This window comes from Hoplias malabaricus, chromosome 16 (genome assembly GCF_029633855.1).
Source record: "Hoplias malabaricus isolate fHopMal1 chromosome 16, fHopMal1.hap1, whole genome shotgun sequence".
NCBI lineage: Eukaryota > Metazoa > Chordata > Actinopteri > Characiformes > Erythrinidae > Hoplias > Hoplias malabaricus.
Window position 1 is genome coordinate 31,443,696 of NC_089815.1, and position 17,160 is coordinate 31,460,855.

The window sequence follows — 17,160 nt, forward strand, 5'->3', positions numbered from 1 at the left end:
CAATGACTTTTGTGTCAGTCTTTGTAGGACACTTACATTCAGTGCACACTAAAGTCCATCATTAAACTGCAGTACAGGAACAGTGTGCTATGATCAGGCCCTTTTTTTTTATTTCCCAGAAAGCCACACAGTAAAGGCATCACTCAGTAAAAACCGTTCAAAACAGTGATGTTTAAGGAGTGAATGATGCTGCCGTAAAGTGAAAGATGCGGTGTAAAAAAAGTCTAAATTCAGAATAAACTTCATCCCTCAGGCCTCCCTCCAATGTGCTCTAGTAAAAACATGTGCTCCGAAGTTCACCACAGTAATCTCCGTTACTCAACACCTCTCCACATTCATTCACCGTGATCAGTGTTTTCTGACAGAGAGCTTATTATTATGTGCACTTCACTGACTTTTCTCTGGAGTGGTTACACAGACTCGGCTGGTGTAGTGTAGGGGGTAAACCACTGACATCAGCACAGCAGACTGCACCAATAAGAGTCCATGGGCTAGACTCCTAACACTAGTCCCCTACATCTGTACCGTTTATTAGAATCGTAAGTTCATCACTGGACACTTCTCGTCTCATCAGTAAACATTCAATAAGATGACATTCCATGTGTAAAATACATTTTTATCTTAAAGGAATACTACGTAATATTTGTAACTTGTCATTGACCTGTCAGTTACGTTAAACACTGTGCTCAGGAAGTTCATCATACAATCAGTTTGGATTTAAGACAGATTCTGGCTGATGTAGGGATTATATTCACCTTTAAATCTCAGACTAACACTGTTTTCCAAACTATGAATAAATAGGAGTCTAAAGGAAAAGCGGTGTATTGGAATACGCCCTCGTGTCTTATCAGGGAATACTCCTAATTCTTTCATATCACCTGGGAATCGTTTCATTTCTGGGACAGTTTGATCCTGAAGGCATGTCTGCGGTAATGGCTGGCGTTAGCTGTGAAGAGCTGGATTAAAACAGAAGAGCGGCAGTGTCAGGATGAACCTGAATGACTGGAGTGTGGTGAAATGTGAAATGAAACACAGAGTAATGGGGCGGAACGCTTAAGAGGTTTGAGGAATGTGTATCGTTACAAAAACCACCGACCTTCTCTAAAGGGTTACGTTTTCTTCTGACATTCAAAGTTACAGAGAAAAATCTGGACGTACGTTTAAAAATAATGGAAATTATAAAAGGTTTCGTCACTCCCTCTGTCCCTCTCCCAGATGAAAGGTCCGTTTGTTCGCTGACTTTTCTTTTGGCAACTTTGATCCCTCACCGAGGTTTTTCCTGGAAGCCCACCCTCTGTCTTGCCCACCCCACCCTGGATCCCCGTGTCCCGTTCGGCCGGACGCGGTGTCCATTACCGTCTGAGCAGGAGGCTGAGGAGCAGCAGCAGGATTAAAGAGACGCAGGGATGAGTTTGGTTTCCGAAGCCTTTCACTTTCTTGTTCTCTGGGCCGTAGGCGTCCAGTTTGGGGCGGTCCAGTTTGGGGCCGAACACCGGCGTCCTGCCTCGGATGCAGTGCTGGTCGCTGCACATTCCGCTTCCTGAGCCACTGATGTCATCACCTGGGGGTATTGGTGGGGAGGGAAAAAATATAATCAAAAGCAGCAGTAAGTCGTTTTAACCACAGTTTTGTGAGAATGATTCTACAGCTCACATTAGATGAAGAATCAAATTTGCTTTGTTTATACTCCACAGAGTGGGTTTCCCCACATGGTTTTGGGCATGTTTAACCCTCTGGGTCTATGAACGCATAATAAATTGGAGGTTTCTGGATGTTGTTATGAATATCTTTGTGAAAACACAGCGCAGAAACACAGGTCAAACACTCCCTGACACCGCAGAGTGTGCCCTGTCCTCTCCGTCTCATCACCAGACCCCCACACCCCTCACATCCACAGTTCTGAGGCTGTGAAGAGGGGCTGAGACACACACGAGACACACACACTCTCCGCGTGTGACCAGTGAAGTCTGGTGTCCGTCTCTGTTCTGTGTGAAACTGAGCGATGGTCACTTGTGAGCGACAGTGTGTTTTTACAGAGAGATGAAGAGTTTGTAAAAGTAGACTTCAGCTTTTCAGCTTTTAGGGCGAATGATCTCCATCCACAGTTCTGTGTCAAACGGGGCTCAGCCCAGAGAGAGAGAGAGAGAGAGAGACAGAGAGAGAGAGAGAGAGAGAGAGAGAGAGAGAGAGAGAGAGAGAGAGAGAGCGAGAGAGAGAGCGAGAGAGAGAGGGGAGACAGGGAGAGAGAGACAGAGAGAGAGAGAGAGAGAGAGAGAGAGAGAGAGAGAGGAGACAGAGAGAGAGAGAGAGAGAGAGAGAGAGAGGAGACAGGGAGAGAGAGAGAGAGAGAGGGAGACAGGAGAGAGAGAGGAGACAGGGAGAGAGAGAGACAGAGAGAGAGAGAGAGAGAGGAGACAGAGACAGAGAGAGAGAGAGAGAGAGGAGACAGGGAGAGAGAGAGGGACAGAGAGAGAGAGGGGAGATATATATATATATAGAGAGAGAGTAGAGAGAGAGAGAGAAGACTGTGATAGGAACCAGATGGAGATCAAGTGCATATAAAGGAAGACGATTGGCTCAGACTCTGGGTGTCAATATAATGTGTGTTTCATAACGTGGGGAAAGAGTCAGAAGTCAGAAGATGACTATTAGCTCCTTTGTGCGGTGTGTGTGTGTGTGTGTGTGTGTGATGTGTGTGTGAGAGAGCAAGAAAACTGGACTAAGGGAGTGTTCAAAGTTGATGTGTATTTAGTTTAAAACCAATCCCCGGTGTCATTCCTCTTGTCTGTGTGTGAGAACAGGTTATTATGTCATAAACTGTGCAAAGACTATTCCATAAGGTTTACATTACTTCTCAAAAGCAGCTTACCATTTATTTTATGATGTTCCACAACTTATTCAATGCCTCTCTCTCTCACACACACACACACACACATATGTATATACGCCTACCTGAACAGAGAATTCTAGACAACACCACACCTAAAGCTACAAGTATTGATCTGCGCACGTTTAATAAAATAAAGCACGCTGAAGTCGAACTATGTCCATGCAGCGAGAGCTTAACACACACGACACTAACTCCACTCACTCGTGTCCTGGAAATCCACATCGTTTCCATCCAGCGCATTCTTCAGTCGATTGGACATGATCTTCAGCTGCATGATCTGCTGTCGTATCGTCATGTCTGGCTTGGTGATGTCAATGTCCACCTCTGGGTTATTGATCTGATTGGCCAATCCATCTCCCATGACCTCGGGCAGGTACCTACAGGTCAAACCAATCACAAACCTTTCATTAGCGCTGCCTTTTGGTCATTTTTTCAACAGCCGTCTCAGGATTTGCCCGAGGAATCCTACTCCGACGGCTGCCGTCTGAACCGAAGATAAACAAATTCCTTATTTACGGAGGGGCAATGTTATCAAAACTCAGCCGACGGCCTCGGGTAGGAATCCGTGACATTTCTATACTGGCTTTTATTAGATCCCACTTCACGTCGTTATAGAAAACCATTCCAAAACCTAAGGTCTGGCCCGGCCTGTGGGGGCCTGGATACACACACATTCATTTTTCATGCTTTCATCACATTATGCGTATCAATCTGTCCCAGGAGGCGCACCATATTTTCCAGGGCCAGCCTTTCAATAAAATATTGATGACTCAAAATGATAGCCTGGTATTCGGTCTCTCATTTACGTGCCTTCAGAGACACACACACACACACAGATTAATCATGTCTGATGTGTATTCAATAAAGGAGCGTTCTGTGGCAGAGATTCGATGAAATTACCGCGGGTGAAAAAAAAGAGCCGAGAGGTGAAAGGTAGTTTTGAGCTCAGTCTCAGACACGTGGACTTTTAGCTGTGGTCTGAATTCTCAATCTGCTTTTTGACCCCGAATTAACCACAACACAGTGCTGTTTGGACGGGAATGACGAAGTGAAGTAATGCAGTTTTACCACAGGCCAGACATCTGTAAGGTTGAGATCTCAGCATGCATTACAGAAACAATAGAGTCCAGAGCCTCCCTTTCTCAGGAAGAGTGGACAGTGACGTTAAATTTCAGTGGAATTACTGAGAGAGAAATAGAAAGTAAGTTCTTTACTTGGCCTTGTTCATGCCGTTCCAGCACCTGTCATCACTGGACGAGCCGGACGCTGCTTTGCTGTTACACAGAGCTGAGGGAAGCTGGATCCAGTAAAACTGCATCTCCTTCAGTTTACTGGACACATCCGAGACCTGTCCACAGACGAAAATAGAAAGTACACTACCATTAATAATGTTTTATACAGAATGCAAAGTGCAGGAGGTTAAGTGTTCCACAAGACGGTACATGAGCGAGCACACACACACACACACACACACACACACACAAAAGAACCACACACCTGCACCTCCAGTCTGACTGCTGCTGAGGAGCTGGGTTTATACTCCAGTGCTGTTACTGTGCTCTCGGTCTTCATGGGCTCCTCAGACACTGAGCTCTGAGTTCCTTCCTCTCCACGGTCCCCACAAGCCTGGAAAACCTGTAAAACACATACACATACACACACCCAATTTAACATGCATTAATTTCTTGGAGAGTAATGCCACTTTTCTACGGCATCAACTCTACTCTGTTCTCATTTTTATCCATTAATGGATACTGTACGTCCAAAAGTTTGTCACCCATTATTCCACTGCCTAGCCCCTACTCTACTCGAGTCTACTCTGCTTTCTGCTCCTCCACCAGGTGAATCAGGTCCTGGTTCTGGACCCGGGTTCTTGTTTAGTGGTTGTTCTCTCGTGGTTCAGAGTGAGTCGAGTAGGGACTAAACCGTGGCGTGTAAACCTTGCAGAGCGCTGATCGTCCAGAGAGAGTCGTCACTCTACGCCACGCAACGCAGACGACCAGCACCAACTCTCCATCTGTAAAATCTCCAGCTGCAGCAGAGATCACGTTTGTTTTTATCCGACTCACGACGGCAGCTCGTAAAATGACGCCGTGGTCTTTTGAACAGGTTCGAACGCTCCTCGGATCGGTGGCCGACGAAAGAATCCAGCAAGAGCTGGACGCTGCAACAAGGGTTTTGTGCCGCCATCAGCTGGGGGTTGGGGTGATTTATAGTGGGAACCAACCTGGAACCGTGTGATTCACAAGCACCACTGGCCCAACTGGTTTAGAACAAGATGTTTTAAATTGTACTGAGCAGCTTGTGGTCCCCACAAGAAAGGATAGTCCCCACAAAGTGAGTGTGTACACAGGTTTTTGTTCCTACAATGTAATATGTACATGGTTATCCCCCAACACCCCCCCCACACACACACACACATCATAACTCATCAACAACAAAAAGAAATGCACAAGGATTAAAGGGAGAGCTCTGACCTTGTTGGTGTAGAGCTCCATGTTCTCCTGCATGTGGAGCACAGCATCAGAGATTCGGACTGGGATGGAGTGGAGAATTACGTCCATGCTCGGCTCCGTCCCAAAACTGGAGGCCACCTTCAGCATTGTGTCTGACCACAGAGAGAGAGAGAGAGACAGAGAGAGAGAGAGAGAGAAAGAGAGAGAGAGAGAGAGAGAGAGAGAAAGAGAGAGAGAGAAAGAGAGAGAGAGAAAGAGAGAGAGAGAGAGAGAGAGAGTGAGTATTACACAACGTGGACAGCATGTGTCTCTGTGTGTGATCTTTTCTTCAGGAGAAAATCCACAGGTGACAAACAATTACTGCAAATCAAGAAATATCTTCCAGTTAATGAAACAACTGCAGATTTATCTCCCACCAGCTGTGACCACAGTGCACTGCAAAAATTCAGCCAGCACCAAGTGACCTAGCAATGCATTCAATCCCTTTTGTTTAAAGCAGCAGTAGGTACTACTTTTTCCAGTAGGAGTAGAAGAACATTAGAAGGGGTTTGTGCAGGCCACAGAACAATCATCATACCCCACTAAACCACTGCTTTGTGGACTTAGATAACTTCTAGGTTTAAAGCAACACTAGGTAAAGCTTGTTGTTCTTGCTCTTGAGCGCCCCCTACAGTTGCAGTGTATAATTTGATTTATATTCCTTATTCAATTGTGCTTTTTTTAAAAATATTGCTATTGTACAATGTCATCAGGAGTCTTAAAAGGCCCTAGTTATATAAAATGTATTAGTATTATTATTGTTAATTTACTTTTACAGCACTGTCTTTAAATCAAGTAGGAGTGGGAGGGAGGTTGTGGTTTCCACCTCTCCTCCAAACGTTACACAGTGCATTTTCTGCAGTGCTGAGCCCAGATTAGCAACGACAGAGGCTCTGTTCTCCCTGTTACAGCACAGTGGAGCACCCCAATGGTTTTGAAGGTGTAATTGTAAGGTAAAAATACTACCTAGTGTTGCTTTAAAACTTTAATTTTAGAGGCATTTAAACAGCACATGTCACTGACCCACGAGATTCTGCCACTCTGTGTCCAGATCAGCCTGGTTGGCCAGGCAGCCCTTCATGACGTTCTTGCAGTAGTTTGCGCAGGGCTTGGCTGAGCCCAGGCCTCGGCAGTGAGGGCAGTACACCAGTTTCATGATGGCACTGTTACACTCCGGAGTCAGTGGAACCTGAAACAGACATCAGAGAGAGCACATGGTTAATGGATACTGTACGTCCAAAAGTTTGTCACCCATTATTCCACTGCCTAGCCCCTACTCTACTCGAGTCTACTCTGCTTTCTCCTCCTCCACCAGGTGAATCAGGTCCTGGTTCTGGAAGCGGGTTCTTGTTTAGTGGCTGTTCTCTCGTGGTTCAGAGCGAGTCGAGTAGGGACTAAACCGTGGCGTGTAAACCTTGCAGAGCGCTGATCGTCCAGAGAGAGTCGTCACTCTACGCCACGCAACGCAGACGACCAGCACCAACTCTCCATCTGTAAAATCTCCAGCTGCAGCAGAGATCACGTTTGTTTTTATCCGACTCACGACGGCAGCTCGTAAAATGACGCCGTGGTCTTTTGAAGAGGTTCAAACGCTCCTTGGATCGGTGGCCGACGAAAGAATCCAGCGAGAGCTGGACGCTGCAACAAGGAAGGAACAAACTCTACTGATCTGTCTGAACTGATGACGGAGCTGTGTTCAGTCCCAAACAACAACAACACGCCAATACACCATGAGTAAACACCGCTTAACGTTACCACTGCCGTTGTTGTGGTTTCTAAAGCCTGCTGTTCCCCTTAGAGACTTTGAGATGCCACTGTGGTAGTGGAAACAAAGCAGGTACGAGGGACAAAAGTATAGTCGAGTAGATTTGAGTAGTGTAGGTACCATTAGGGTTGGTAACACTTCATATCGTGGTATTTGAAATACTGCCCTTATTCACCCACCACATTTTTAAAGTTATGACTTGTGTGGTGTGTCAAATTTTTGTTCTGTGTCTTTAAGCACATGTTCACACTCTGAAGATGGATGGGGAAAACAACACAAGCCCAATATTTAGAAGACCCTTCATTTGACTTTGTGTTCACAGGTGTGAGGCTTTATCTCTAAACGTGTGTGATTTGAGACTCAGTTCGCTGGAACATCTGCTGTGGTGTGCTATCTTAGCTGCTCAGCTGTGCTTCTAAACAGAGTAGAACCGTCTTATTTCACTTATTTTTGAAATTCTGTTCCTCCAGCACCAGGCGCTACATGTCTCTCTCTCAGAAATGCATTTTTATTGATGTGTGTCGGTGTGCACTGTCGGGCTGAGCTCACCTCCCCCCCACGGCAGTACTGTATAGCGTGGTAATATTTTCAGACGGTATGACGGTATGAAAAATGTGGATACCGCCCGTCCCCAGGTACCAGACAGTGGGAAAGTCCCGTTTGGCTGAAGTGGGACTAAGTTTTCTGGAAAGGTGGAACTTAATGATGATTTGGACTGGAGTTTGTGTTTCAGATCTATTCCAACATCATTACTTAACCTTTATAAAGTTCTTGTGGCTGCCATCAAATTGTCATCCAGTGTAAAGCTTTCCCAGAAAAGCAGCTTTTACCTCAGCACTAGTCACATCTCCGTTTCTGAGAAAATGAGGCATGAACGAGTCCACAAACTTCTGGCCAGTCTCTGGACACTGACGCTCTGGGTGGTTTACTCTCGCTCTGTAGGTCTCTCTTAAAGCACAGAGCTGTCGCACTGCGCCCTATTTTTTACATCAAGGGAGCAGAGTGCTTTAGTTTGGAGCAGAAGGACAGCTGGTGAGGACTCGGCGTAAAATTCCTGGCGGACTTTTTTCTCAGGAAAAATGCCTGAAGGCACACAGCTTGTCCGTGTTTTTTCTCAGGAATTTTGGGACAAATTTAACACTCATTAAATCACAGTGTGCACTTCTTTTTCCTGCATCTGGCACATCAGGAGCAGAAACAAGATGCTCTAACCTCAGAGAGAGAGAGAGAGAGAGAGAGAGAGAGAGAGAGAGAGGGGGGGGGGGGCAAAAAAGAAAAAGAGAGAGAGAAAAAAGAGAGACAGAGAGAAAGAAAAAGAGAGAGACAGAGGAAAAGTGAGAGAGAGACAGAGAGAGAGACAGACAGACAGACAGAGAGAGAAAGACAGAGAGAAAGAAAGAGAGAGAGACAGACAGAAAGAAAGACAGAGAGAGAGAAAGAGAGAGAGAGAGACAGAGAGAGGGAGACAGAGAAAAAGAGAGACATACAGACAGAGAGAGAGAGACAGACAGAGAGAGAGAGAGAGAGAGAGAGAGAGAGACTTTAATGCTGTGGCCGACACAAGACGCATCACAGTGAAGCTGAAGACTCCCAGCAGTCTCATCACTTTTAACGACGTTTCTCTTCATTAACCTCATGATGGGTTTAGAGACAGACCACAAATGGCCAAACCTGCCTTTACAAACTCGGATATACACCGTCCAGCCGTACCATTATGACCACCTCCTTGTTCCTACACTTACTCTCCTTTCTCTCGTCTCCACTGACCACACAGGAGCACATCAGTGGCTCTGCATACTTTGTTCACCCCATTTCACCCTGTACTCCAATGCTCAGAGCCCCCAGAGTAATAGCACAGAGCAGGTTTGATTGTGTTAGTGTGTGTTGTGCTGGTGTAGAGTGGATCAGACACAGCAGTGCTGCTGGAGTTTTTAAACCCTGTGTCCACTCTCTGTCCACTCTGTGAGACACTCCTCCCTCGTTGGTTAGACTTAAAATCAGAGAGAGTACCTCATCTGTTGCTTCACAGTGTGTGAGACACAGGACGCTGAGAGGTTTAAAAACTCCAGCAGCTCTGCGGTGTCTGATCCACTCGCCCCAGCGCAACCCACACTAACCACACCGCATCGGTGTCATGCCCATGTTTAGAAATAGCACCACCATTTTACCTGAGAGACCTTCCGGACCACCTCTCCAGCAATGTTCAGGCCCTGGACGAAGGCTCTAGCGGCAATGAAGACACGCACCAGTCGACCCTTGAGCTCCCGCGGCGCCTCGCCGAACGGACGCAGCGTCTCGCTCAGCTTGGACGCACACTCCAGGAAGTCGTCTGACACGAGGGCGGCTGCGTCTGGGTCCGAGGCCTTCAGGAGGCGCTCCAGCAGACGAGTCCAGAATTCGTCCAGTGCCTCCTCCAGGTTCAGTGACCCGCCCCGGTAATAGCGCCGCAGGTCTGAGTACAGGTCTCTGAACACTCCGGCGTTCGGGGCGTACAGGGAACCCAGAGCCTTGACGAACGCCTCCTCCATCCAGCGCTCCGATCCGCCCAGGAGCTCCAGGAAATATGCTGCAGGGAAAGAACACAGGGATTACACCTTTCAGAGATCAGTCATATTTATTAGCATGTGTGTGTGTGTGTGTGTGTGTGATGGGGTTCAGTCTTGCTAGCGTGTGTGTGTGTGTGTGTGTCTGTGTGTGTGGTATTTGGACGTATTAGAATGTGTGACGTTGTTTAGTCCTGTTAGGATGTGCGAGCACGTGCCTGTGTATGTGTGTGTGTGTGTGATGGGGTTCAGTCTTGCTAGCGTGTGTGTTTGTGTGTGTGTGTGTGTGTAGTATTTAGATGTATTAGAATGTGTGACGGGCGGCACGGTGGCGCAGCAGGTAGGTGTCGCAGTCACATGGCTCCAGGGGCCTGGAGGTTGTGGGTTCGATTCCCGCTCCGGGTGACTGTCTGTGAGGAGTGTGGTGTGTTCTCTCTGTGTCTGCGTGGGTTTCCTCTGGGTGACTGTCTGTGAGGAGTGTGGTGTGTTCTCTCTGTGTCTGTGTGGGTTTCCTCCGGGTGACTGTCTGTGAGGAGTGTGGTGTGTTCACCCTGTGTCTGTGTGGGTTTCCTCCAGGTGCTCCGGTTTCCTCCCACAGTCCAAAAAACACACATTGCAGGTGGATTGGTGACTCAAAATTGTCCGTAGGTGTGAATGTGTGTGACTGTGTTGCCCTGCGAAGGACTGGCGCCCCCTCCAGGGTGTATTCCCGCCTTGCACCCAGTGATTCCAGGTAGGCTCTGGACCCACCGCGACCCTGAACTGGATAAGGGCTACAGACAATGAATGAAGAATGTGTGACATTGTTTACTCCTGTTAGGATGTGCGAGCACGTGCCTGTGCGTGTGTGTCTGTGTGATGGGGTTCAGTATTGCTAGCGCGTGTGTGTGTGTGTCTGTGTGTGTGGTATTTGGACGTATTAGAATGTGTGACGTTGTTTAGTCCTGTTAGGATGTGCGAGCACGTGCCTGTGTATGTGTGTGTGTGTGTGTGTGTGTGTGTTTGGTGTAGCTACCTTTGCTTAATTTGCTGCCAATTACTCAACAGCACGTTGAAGCTTATTGAAAAATCAGTGGTTTTCACTGGTAATTATGACTTTGTGGGGACGTAGGTACTGTCTTATTGTAACTGTGCGAGTTTAACTAATATTTACTGAAATTTAGACTGGCATTAGCACATTAATTAAAAACACTGGTGCTTTATGTGCAGCAATAAAAATAAAACCTCAGACAGACTGGGGTCTGCAGGAAAGTCTCACTTCAAAACCGTCACCAGGCTGGGGTCAGTTTCATTTCGGCAGCTCTGAGACGGTAGTAAATCAAATACACAGCCCGTGCAGTTCCCTTCACACACATTTCTGTGGATTTTTTTTAATATAATGTCTTGAAAATGCAGGGCCTGGCTCCATACGTGACTAGTCTGGTCCTTTGAATTGTACTAGGGCTCCATTCTCTGGTTCTGCCAAACCGGATCCATCAGCACTCGCTGTGTGAGCTCTTCTCCAAAGAGGACCGTGTAAGCAGTATAAATCTTTCATCAAACACATAAGACAGTATTTTTGACTGTCATTCCTCTCATGAATATTTCAGAGAGCGATGCCAGAAGAGTTTTTAAAAGTGGCACGGTACACATGCGCATGTCCAGGGAGGGCATGAAGGGTGTGTGGAAGTGTCTGAGCTTTCTCCTCCAGCTCCGAAGCCGACCCGAGGGGAGTTGGCGAGAAGAGGGTTCGGAGCGAGCGCTGAATCATAGCCACTGATTATTTTTTTGTGAAAACTTTTTTTTTCTGTCTCTGAGCTCTGAGCAAAGGAGAGTAAATTGCATCACTATGTACAGGTTTGCTTGTTTACAGCTCCCTTTTAAGCACTCATTGCTCACTAACAGCTCAACTTTAAACACTCAGAGAGTAAGTGGTGTTATAGGATATCTAATAGCAATGTAATCTTAATATACTTAATAATATCAATAAAATATAAATGATAACAATGAGACTAAGGTTATGAGCATTTAGTAATGACTCATTCCAGAGAGAACGTGCATACAGCTTTACATGTAGTTCTCTCTGGCTGTGATCTAGGAGGAGCTCTGCGTTGAGAGAAGCCAGCTGAGATTGTTAAGACATCTGATAAAAATGCCCCTGGACACCTCCTGCTGCAGAGCCAACTCTGAGGAGTCCCCAGGGGAAACCCAGAGCCCTCTGGAGGGATTATATCTCCCGACTGACCCGAGAATTCCCCGGGAGAACTTAGAAAGAGCTATCAGGGACAGAGACACCTGCAGAATGACCACAAGGGGGCCTGCAAGAGGCTGCATACCGGTTTATCACCCTGGTGCCATTGTTTTATGAAATGTGTTAACTGCTACATCTCTGTCAAGGCACTGTCCAAACACCTCCACATGTCCTTTACGTGGGCACTGATGTTAAAGTATATAATTGGGGGTTATTTTGGGGTGGCACGGTGGCGCAGCAGGTTAGTGTCGCAGTCACACAGCTCCAAGGACCTGGAGGTTGTGGGTTTGATTGCCGCTCCGGGTGACTGTGAGGAGTGTGGTGTGTTCTCCCTGTGTCTGTGTGGGTTTCCTCCTGGTGACTGTCTGTGAGGAGTGTGGTGTGTTCTCCCTGTGTCTGCGTGGGTTTCCTCCTGGTGACTGTCTGTGAGGAGTGTGGTGTGTTCTCCCTGTGTCTGCGTGGGTTTCCTCCGGGTGACTGTCTGTGAGGAGTGTGGTGTGTTCTCCCTGTGTCTGCTGGGTTTCCTCCGGGTGACTGTCTGTGAGGAGTGTGGTGTGTTCTCTCTGTGTCTGTGTGGGTTTCCTCCGGGTGACTGTCTGTGAGGAGTGTGGTGTGTTCTCCCTGTGTCTGCTGGGTTTCCTCCGGGTGACTGTCTGTGAGGAGTGTGGTGTGTTCTCCTTGTGTCTGTGTGGGTTTCCTCCGGGTGCTCCGGATTCCTCCCACAGTCCAAAAACACACGTTGGTAGGTGGATTGGAGACTCAAAAGTGTCATTAGGTGTGAGTTAATGTGTGAGTGTGTGTGTGAGTGTGTGTGAGTGTGTGTTGCTCTGTGAAGGACTGGCGCCCCCTCCAGGGTGTATTCCCCCCTTGCGCCCAATGATTCCAGGTAGGCTCTGGACCCACCGCAACCCTCAGCTGGATAGGGGTTACAGATAATGAATGAATGAATTTTGCTCCTGGGCTCCCTCTGCAGTTTCAGAGTGAGAATAAGTTTTGCAGCAGTGTCCTGAAACAGGGGGATGGGTTACATAATGCAGTTTCTGCAGTGCTGTGCACGGAGTAGGGACATGAAAGTGTCAGTGGAGCATCACAATAATTTTGAAGCTGTAATTTGATTGTAACATCCTACTTAGTGTGGCTTAAATTAATAGGTCTACTAGAGATTACAGCTCAGAGTCACGAAACGAACAAGCACAGAGACGGTAGCGGTGGCCTGAGGCCGTTAAATAAATCACGATAGAATTATTTTCACTTGTATCACAGTCGTGAGAGAAACTGACCACAAACAGCGGTCACATCCAGTGCTTTCGGACATGTGCCGAGGGATTCGTTAACGTCTTTTACAGTGTAGCCCCCCACATCAAGTGTGGGGGCTCGCAGAGTCGCCTGTGAGTGAGGGTTGCACGATTGGCTACACTGCCCCCATGGTTCCTAGCAGTCTAGACATCTTCACGCTGTTGGACGAAGGAAATGACCAAGTACAGACAGAGGGCTCAGTATCTGAATCCATATCCGTATCTGTATTTAACCTTCAGCATAAATGAGCTTTAACCTGCAAGTGGTCCCATAAAGAGAGTAAAGCCAGCTTTAGTGCTCATAGAGGAGAACCGTGACTGCTACACCACACTGAAAACCACACAATGACCTCCACAAACAATATATCTTACTGTTCAAAGACCGGCTTCATAAAGCACGAAAGCTGCTCACTGTGAAGACCCCTGCTGTTTCTTATCATTACAGCCGGACACACTCCATCATAGTTCATCATGTTTTAATGGGGGGCTGCTGGAGAGGGCCATGAAAAGGGCTCCTACCGAGCCGCTCTGAGAACATTTCCCCCTCTCTTTAATCTGCACTTACCCTGACACAAACCAGGAGAGGACGTGTGCTTCAAAGTCCTCACCCTTCACCTCCACCGTTCATTTAGCCAGGTGCCTTTAAAGAGCACGCGTAAAAACGCTAACCCGATCCATATGAATCTGAATGGGAGAGCGCTGGAAGCAAACTGGGGTCCGGGGGTTAGTCTTTGTGCAGCGCAAGCTCATCCAAACGGCCTCTCTGCTGCCCCCTGTGGTCGGGATTTGAGGTACAATCAAACCCTTTATGGACTGAAGTTTGAGGATACCTGGTCATCCAACATTTCTCCTGAAATGAAGGGTACGAATGGGATTTAGCTCCTTTTTTAAAAGGTTAATCTACTTTACAGTGTTGGAACACAGCTGTGAGCGTTTAGTGGTATTCACAAGAAAACTAGTGTGGTCAGTTACTGGGGACTCATCCCAAAGGTTTTGGATGAAGATTTATCATTCGACTGCTCCCTTACGGGGCTTTTCCACTGCATGGTACCTACTCCGCCGATGACAGAGCTGTGTTCCGTACAAAAAAACTACCCAACAACACACACAAATACACAATGAGTAAACAATAATAAACGTTACTGCAGCTCTTGTTGTTTCCTTAACCCTCTGTTCCTGTAACAGACAGCTACATTTCGCAGGAGAGCTTTGATAGTGGAAACATGACCAGAGAAAAGCGAGTTGAGCCGTGCCGAGCCGAGCCAACACCGCACAGTGGACATGTGCCTTTAGATAAAGGTTACAGATCCAGGGGTTTAGTGACAGAGGGAATTATGCTGTTGTGCTTGGTGACGGGGGAGCAGGGGGATACCAGTTTTCCAGGGGTTCTCATGTCTGTTCCTTCTGGTTCTCTCCTTGCAGTTTGGCGGCTGTGGTTAGAGCTGCTGGAGTCTTTCGCCACACTATATTCATATTCTCTATAATTCATGAATACAAACTGAACCAATGGCATCTATCCGCTCTCTTCTGGGTTAATGACTGCCCTCCTGTACGGCAGGATGCTAATGGAAAACTGACCATCGGGGTCTCCTGCTCACCTGCCTTGAGACCAGTTACCTGCCCTCATTCCTAGCATCGCTCCTCTCCATTTTACTTCTGTAAACTGCTTTGTGACACCTTTTTTCCAAGTTGCTCCGGAGGCCAAAGCTAACTACACAGACCCTGAACTCAGGCAGTGTGCCCTCAGTGTTAGACAGTTGTGCCTGGTTTCATGAAACTAGTCTAACTGCATGTTTGTGTCCCGTGTCTGTGTTTGTTACTCACTGTCGAAGCTCCTGTACTGAGCGTTGAGTGAGGCCTGAATGGAGCGCCCGGCCTCTCTGACCAGACCCTCAAACTCCCTGCGGCTCAGGTTGGACAGTGTCTCCTCCATAGCGCTGGTGCAGCACGTGTAGCCCTGCGGACAGACACGCAGATGCTCACCTGGCAAAAGAGACAAGGGAAAAGCATGTTAATGACAGCCACAGCCCATCGTGGTAATTACTTCATGTTCGATTTACAGAGAGCATGGGATTATTAATCTTCTTACTGTTTCTATATTTCTGTGCTGTGAGAACAATAACATTAGAGCTTAACGATTATTATTATCTGTGTTTCAGATGTAGGTAGCTCTAGGGTCCTGTGAGGAGTGTGGTGTGTTCTCCCTGTGTCTGTGTGGGTTTCCTCCGGGTGACTGTCTGTGAGGAGTGTGGTGTGTTCTCCCTGTGTCTGTGTGGGTTTCCTCCGGGTGACTGTCTGTGAGGAGTGTGGTGTGTTCTCTCTGTGTCTGCGTGGGTTTCCTCCGGGTGACTGTCTGTGAGGAGTGTGGTGTGTTCTCCCTGTATCTGTGTGGGTTTCCTCCGGGTGACTGTCTGTGAGGAGTATGGTGTGTTCTCCCTGTGTCTGTGTGGGTTTCCTCCGGGTGACTGTCTGTGAGGAGTGTGGTGTGTTCTCTCTGTGTCTGCGTGGGTTTCCTCCGGGTGACTGTCTGTGAGGAGTGTGGTGTGTTCTCTCTGTGTCTGCGTGGGTTTCCTCCGGGTGACTGTCTGTGAGGAGTGTGGTGTGTTCTCCCTGTGTCTGCGTGGGTTTCCTCCGGGTGACTGTCTGTGAGGAGTGTGGTGTGTTCTCCCTGTGTCTGTGTGGGTTTCCTCCGGTTGACTGTCTGTGAGGAGTGTGGTGTGTTCTCTCTGTGTCTGTGTGGGTTTCCTCCGGGTGACTGTCTGTGAGGAGTGTGGTGTGTTCTCTCTGTGTCTGCGTGGGTTTCCTCCGGGTGACTGTCTGTGAGGAGTGTGGTGTGTTCTCCCTGTGTCTGCGTGGGTTTCCTCCGGGTGACTGTCTGTGAGGAGTGTGGTGTGTTCTCTCTGTGTCTGTGTGGGTTTCCTCCGGGTGACTGTCTGTGAGGAGTGTGGTGTGTTCTCCCTGTGTCTGTGTGGGTTTCCTCCGGGTGCTCTGGTTTCCTCTGACACTCCAAAAACATATGTTGGTAGGTGGATTGGCGACTCAAAAGGTGTGAGTGAATGTGTGAGTGTGTGTGTTGCCCTGTGAAGGACAGCCGCCCCCTCCAGGGTGTGTTCCGTCATTGCACCCAGTGATTTCGGCTAGACTCCGGACCCACCGCGACCCTGAATAGGATAAGCGCTTACAGACATTGAACAAATTAATGAATGTTTCAGGTGTATTACTTAACTCTAGATGGAACTAACTCCAAATACAAGACACCATGAAGTTTACAAAAATGCCTATGAAGCAGGAACAGAGCAACATTCAATGTAAATCACATCTGTTTTGTTTGTACATAAAAATGAACTTGGTGAGACCAGGCCCTGAATGATGTCAAACTGAAATGTCATGTTTTCATCATTGTTTTCAAATTGTTTATTAGAAAAACGTCAGGATGTTTGCAGCCAAATCCAATCAACGTATATTACATTCTCCAAGCTCTATCTGATCAAAAGAAGATGTAGGGTCATATTTAAATGAGTGATAGTTCACACACACGGACACAGTGAGGAGTGGCCAGTGCAGATTTCCATGCAAATGAACACATCTACAATAATGTCATTAACATATAAATCCCTGCTGGGATCACAAGGTCTTTCCCTGTTTTTCACCCCCAGGAACACCCTGAAGGTGTGGGCTTCAAACTGAGGATAAAGACTCTGGAGGAGGTCAGCGAGGAGCTCCTGATGGTGGCGACCTTTCGGGACATTGAGATACGCAGATGTTTAGATATTCAGAAAGCAGATTTTCGGTCCAATTCTGACCTGTAGAAGAGTCTCAGGGGGTGCACATGCATTTTTCATAGCCCCCCACTTCAGAGTGAGAGTAAAAAGTGTGCGGAGAAGCTGTTTTATTTATTCACTGAGGTAATGCTTTAGTGGAGAGGGAAAAAAAGATAAAAAA

General features: G+C 47.5%; 1 protein-coding gene across 1 annotated transcript in view; it reads right to left on the reverse strand.

The window, feature by feature from the left end:
* Nucleotides 1-112: 112 nt before the first annotated feature.
* gpc1a (glypican 1a) overlaps nucleotides 113-17,160 on the reverse strand; it is a 36,098-nt gene continuing 19,050 nt past the window's right edge. The window contains exons 2-9 of the mRNA XM_066647439.1: nucleotides 15,043-15,201; nucleotides 9,319-9,716; nucleotides 6,409-6,574; nucleotides 5,368-5,498; nucleotides 4,388-4,525; nucleotides 4,105-4,238; nucleotides 3,092-3,267; nucleotides 113-1,561 (exon numbers count right to left, since the gene is read on the reverse strand). Of these exons, the coding sequence (XP_066503536.1) occupies nucleotides 1,353-1,561; nucleotides 3,092-3,267; nucleotides 4,105-4,238; nucleotides 4,388-4,525; nucleotides 5,368-5,498; nucleotides 6,409-6,574; nucleotides 9,319-9,716; nucleotides 15,043-15,201 (1,511 nt within the window). The 3' untranslated portion in view covers nucleotides 113-1,352. The remainder of the gene's footprint in view (nucleotides 1,562-3,091; nucleotides 3,268-4,104; nucleotides 4,239-4,387; nucleotides 4,526-5,367; nucleotides 5,499-6,408; nucleotides 6,575-9,318; nucleotides 9,717-15,042; nucleotides 15,202-17,160) is intronic.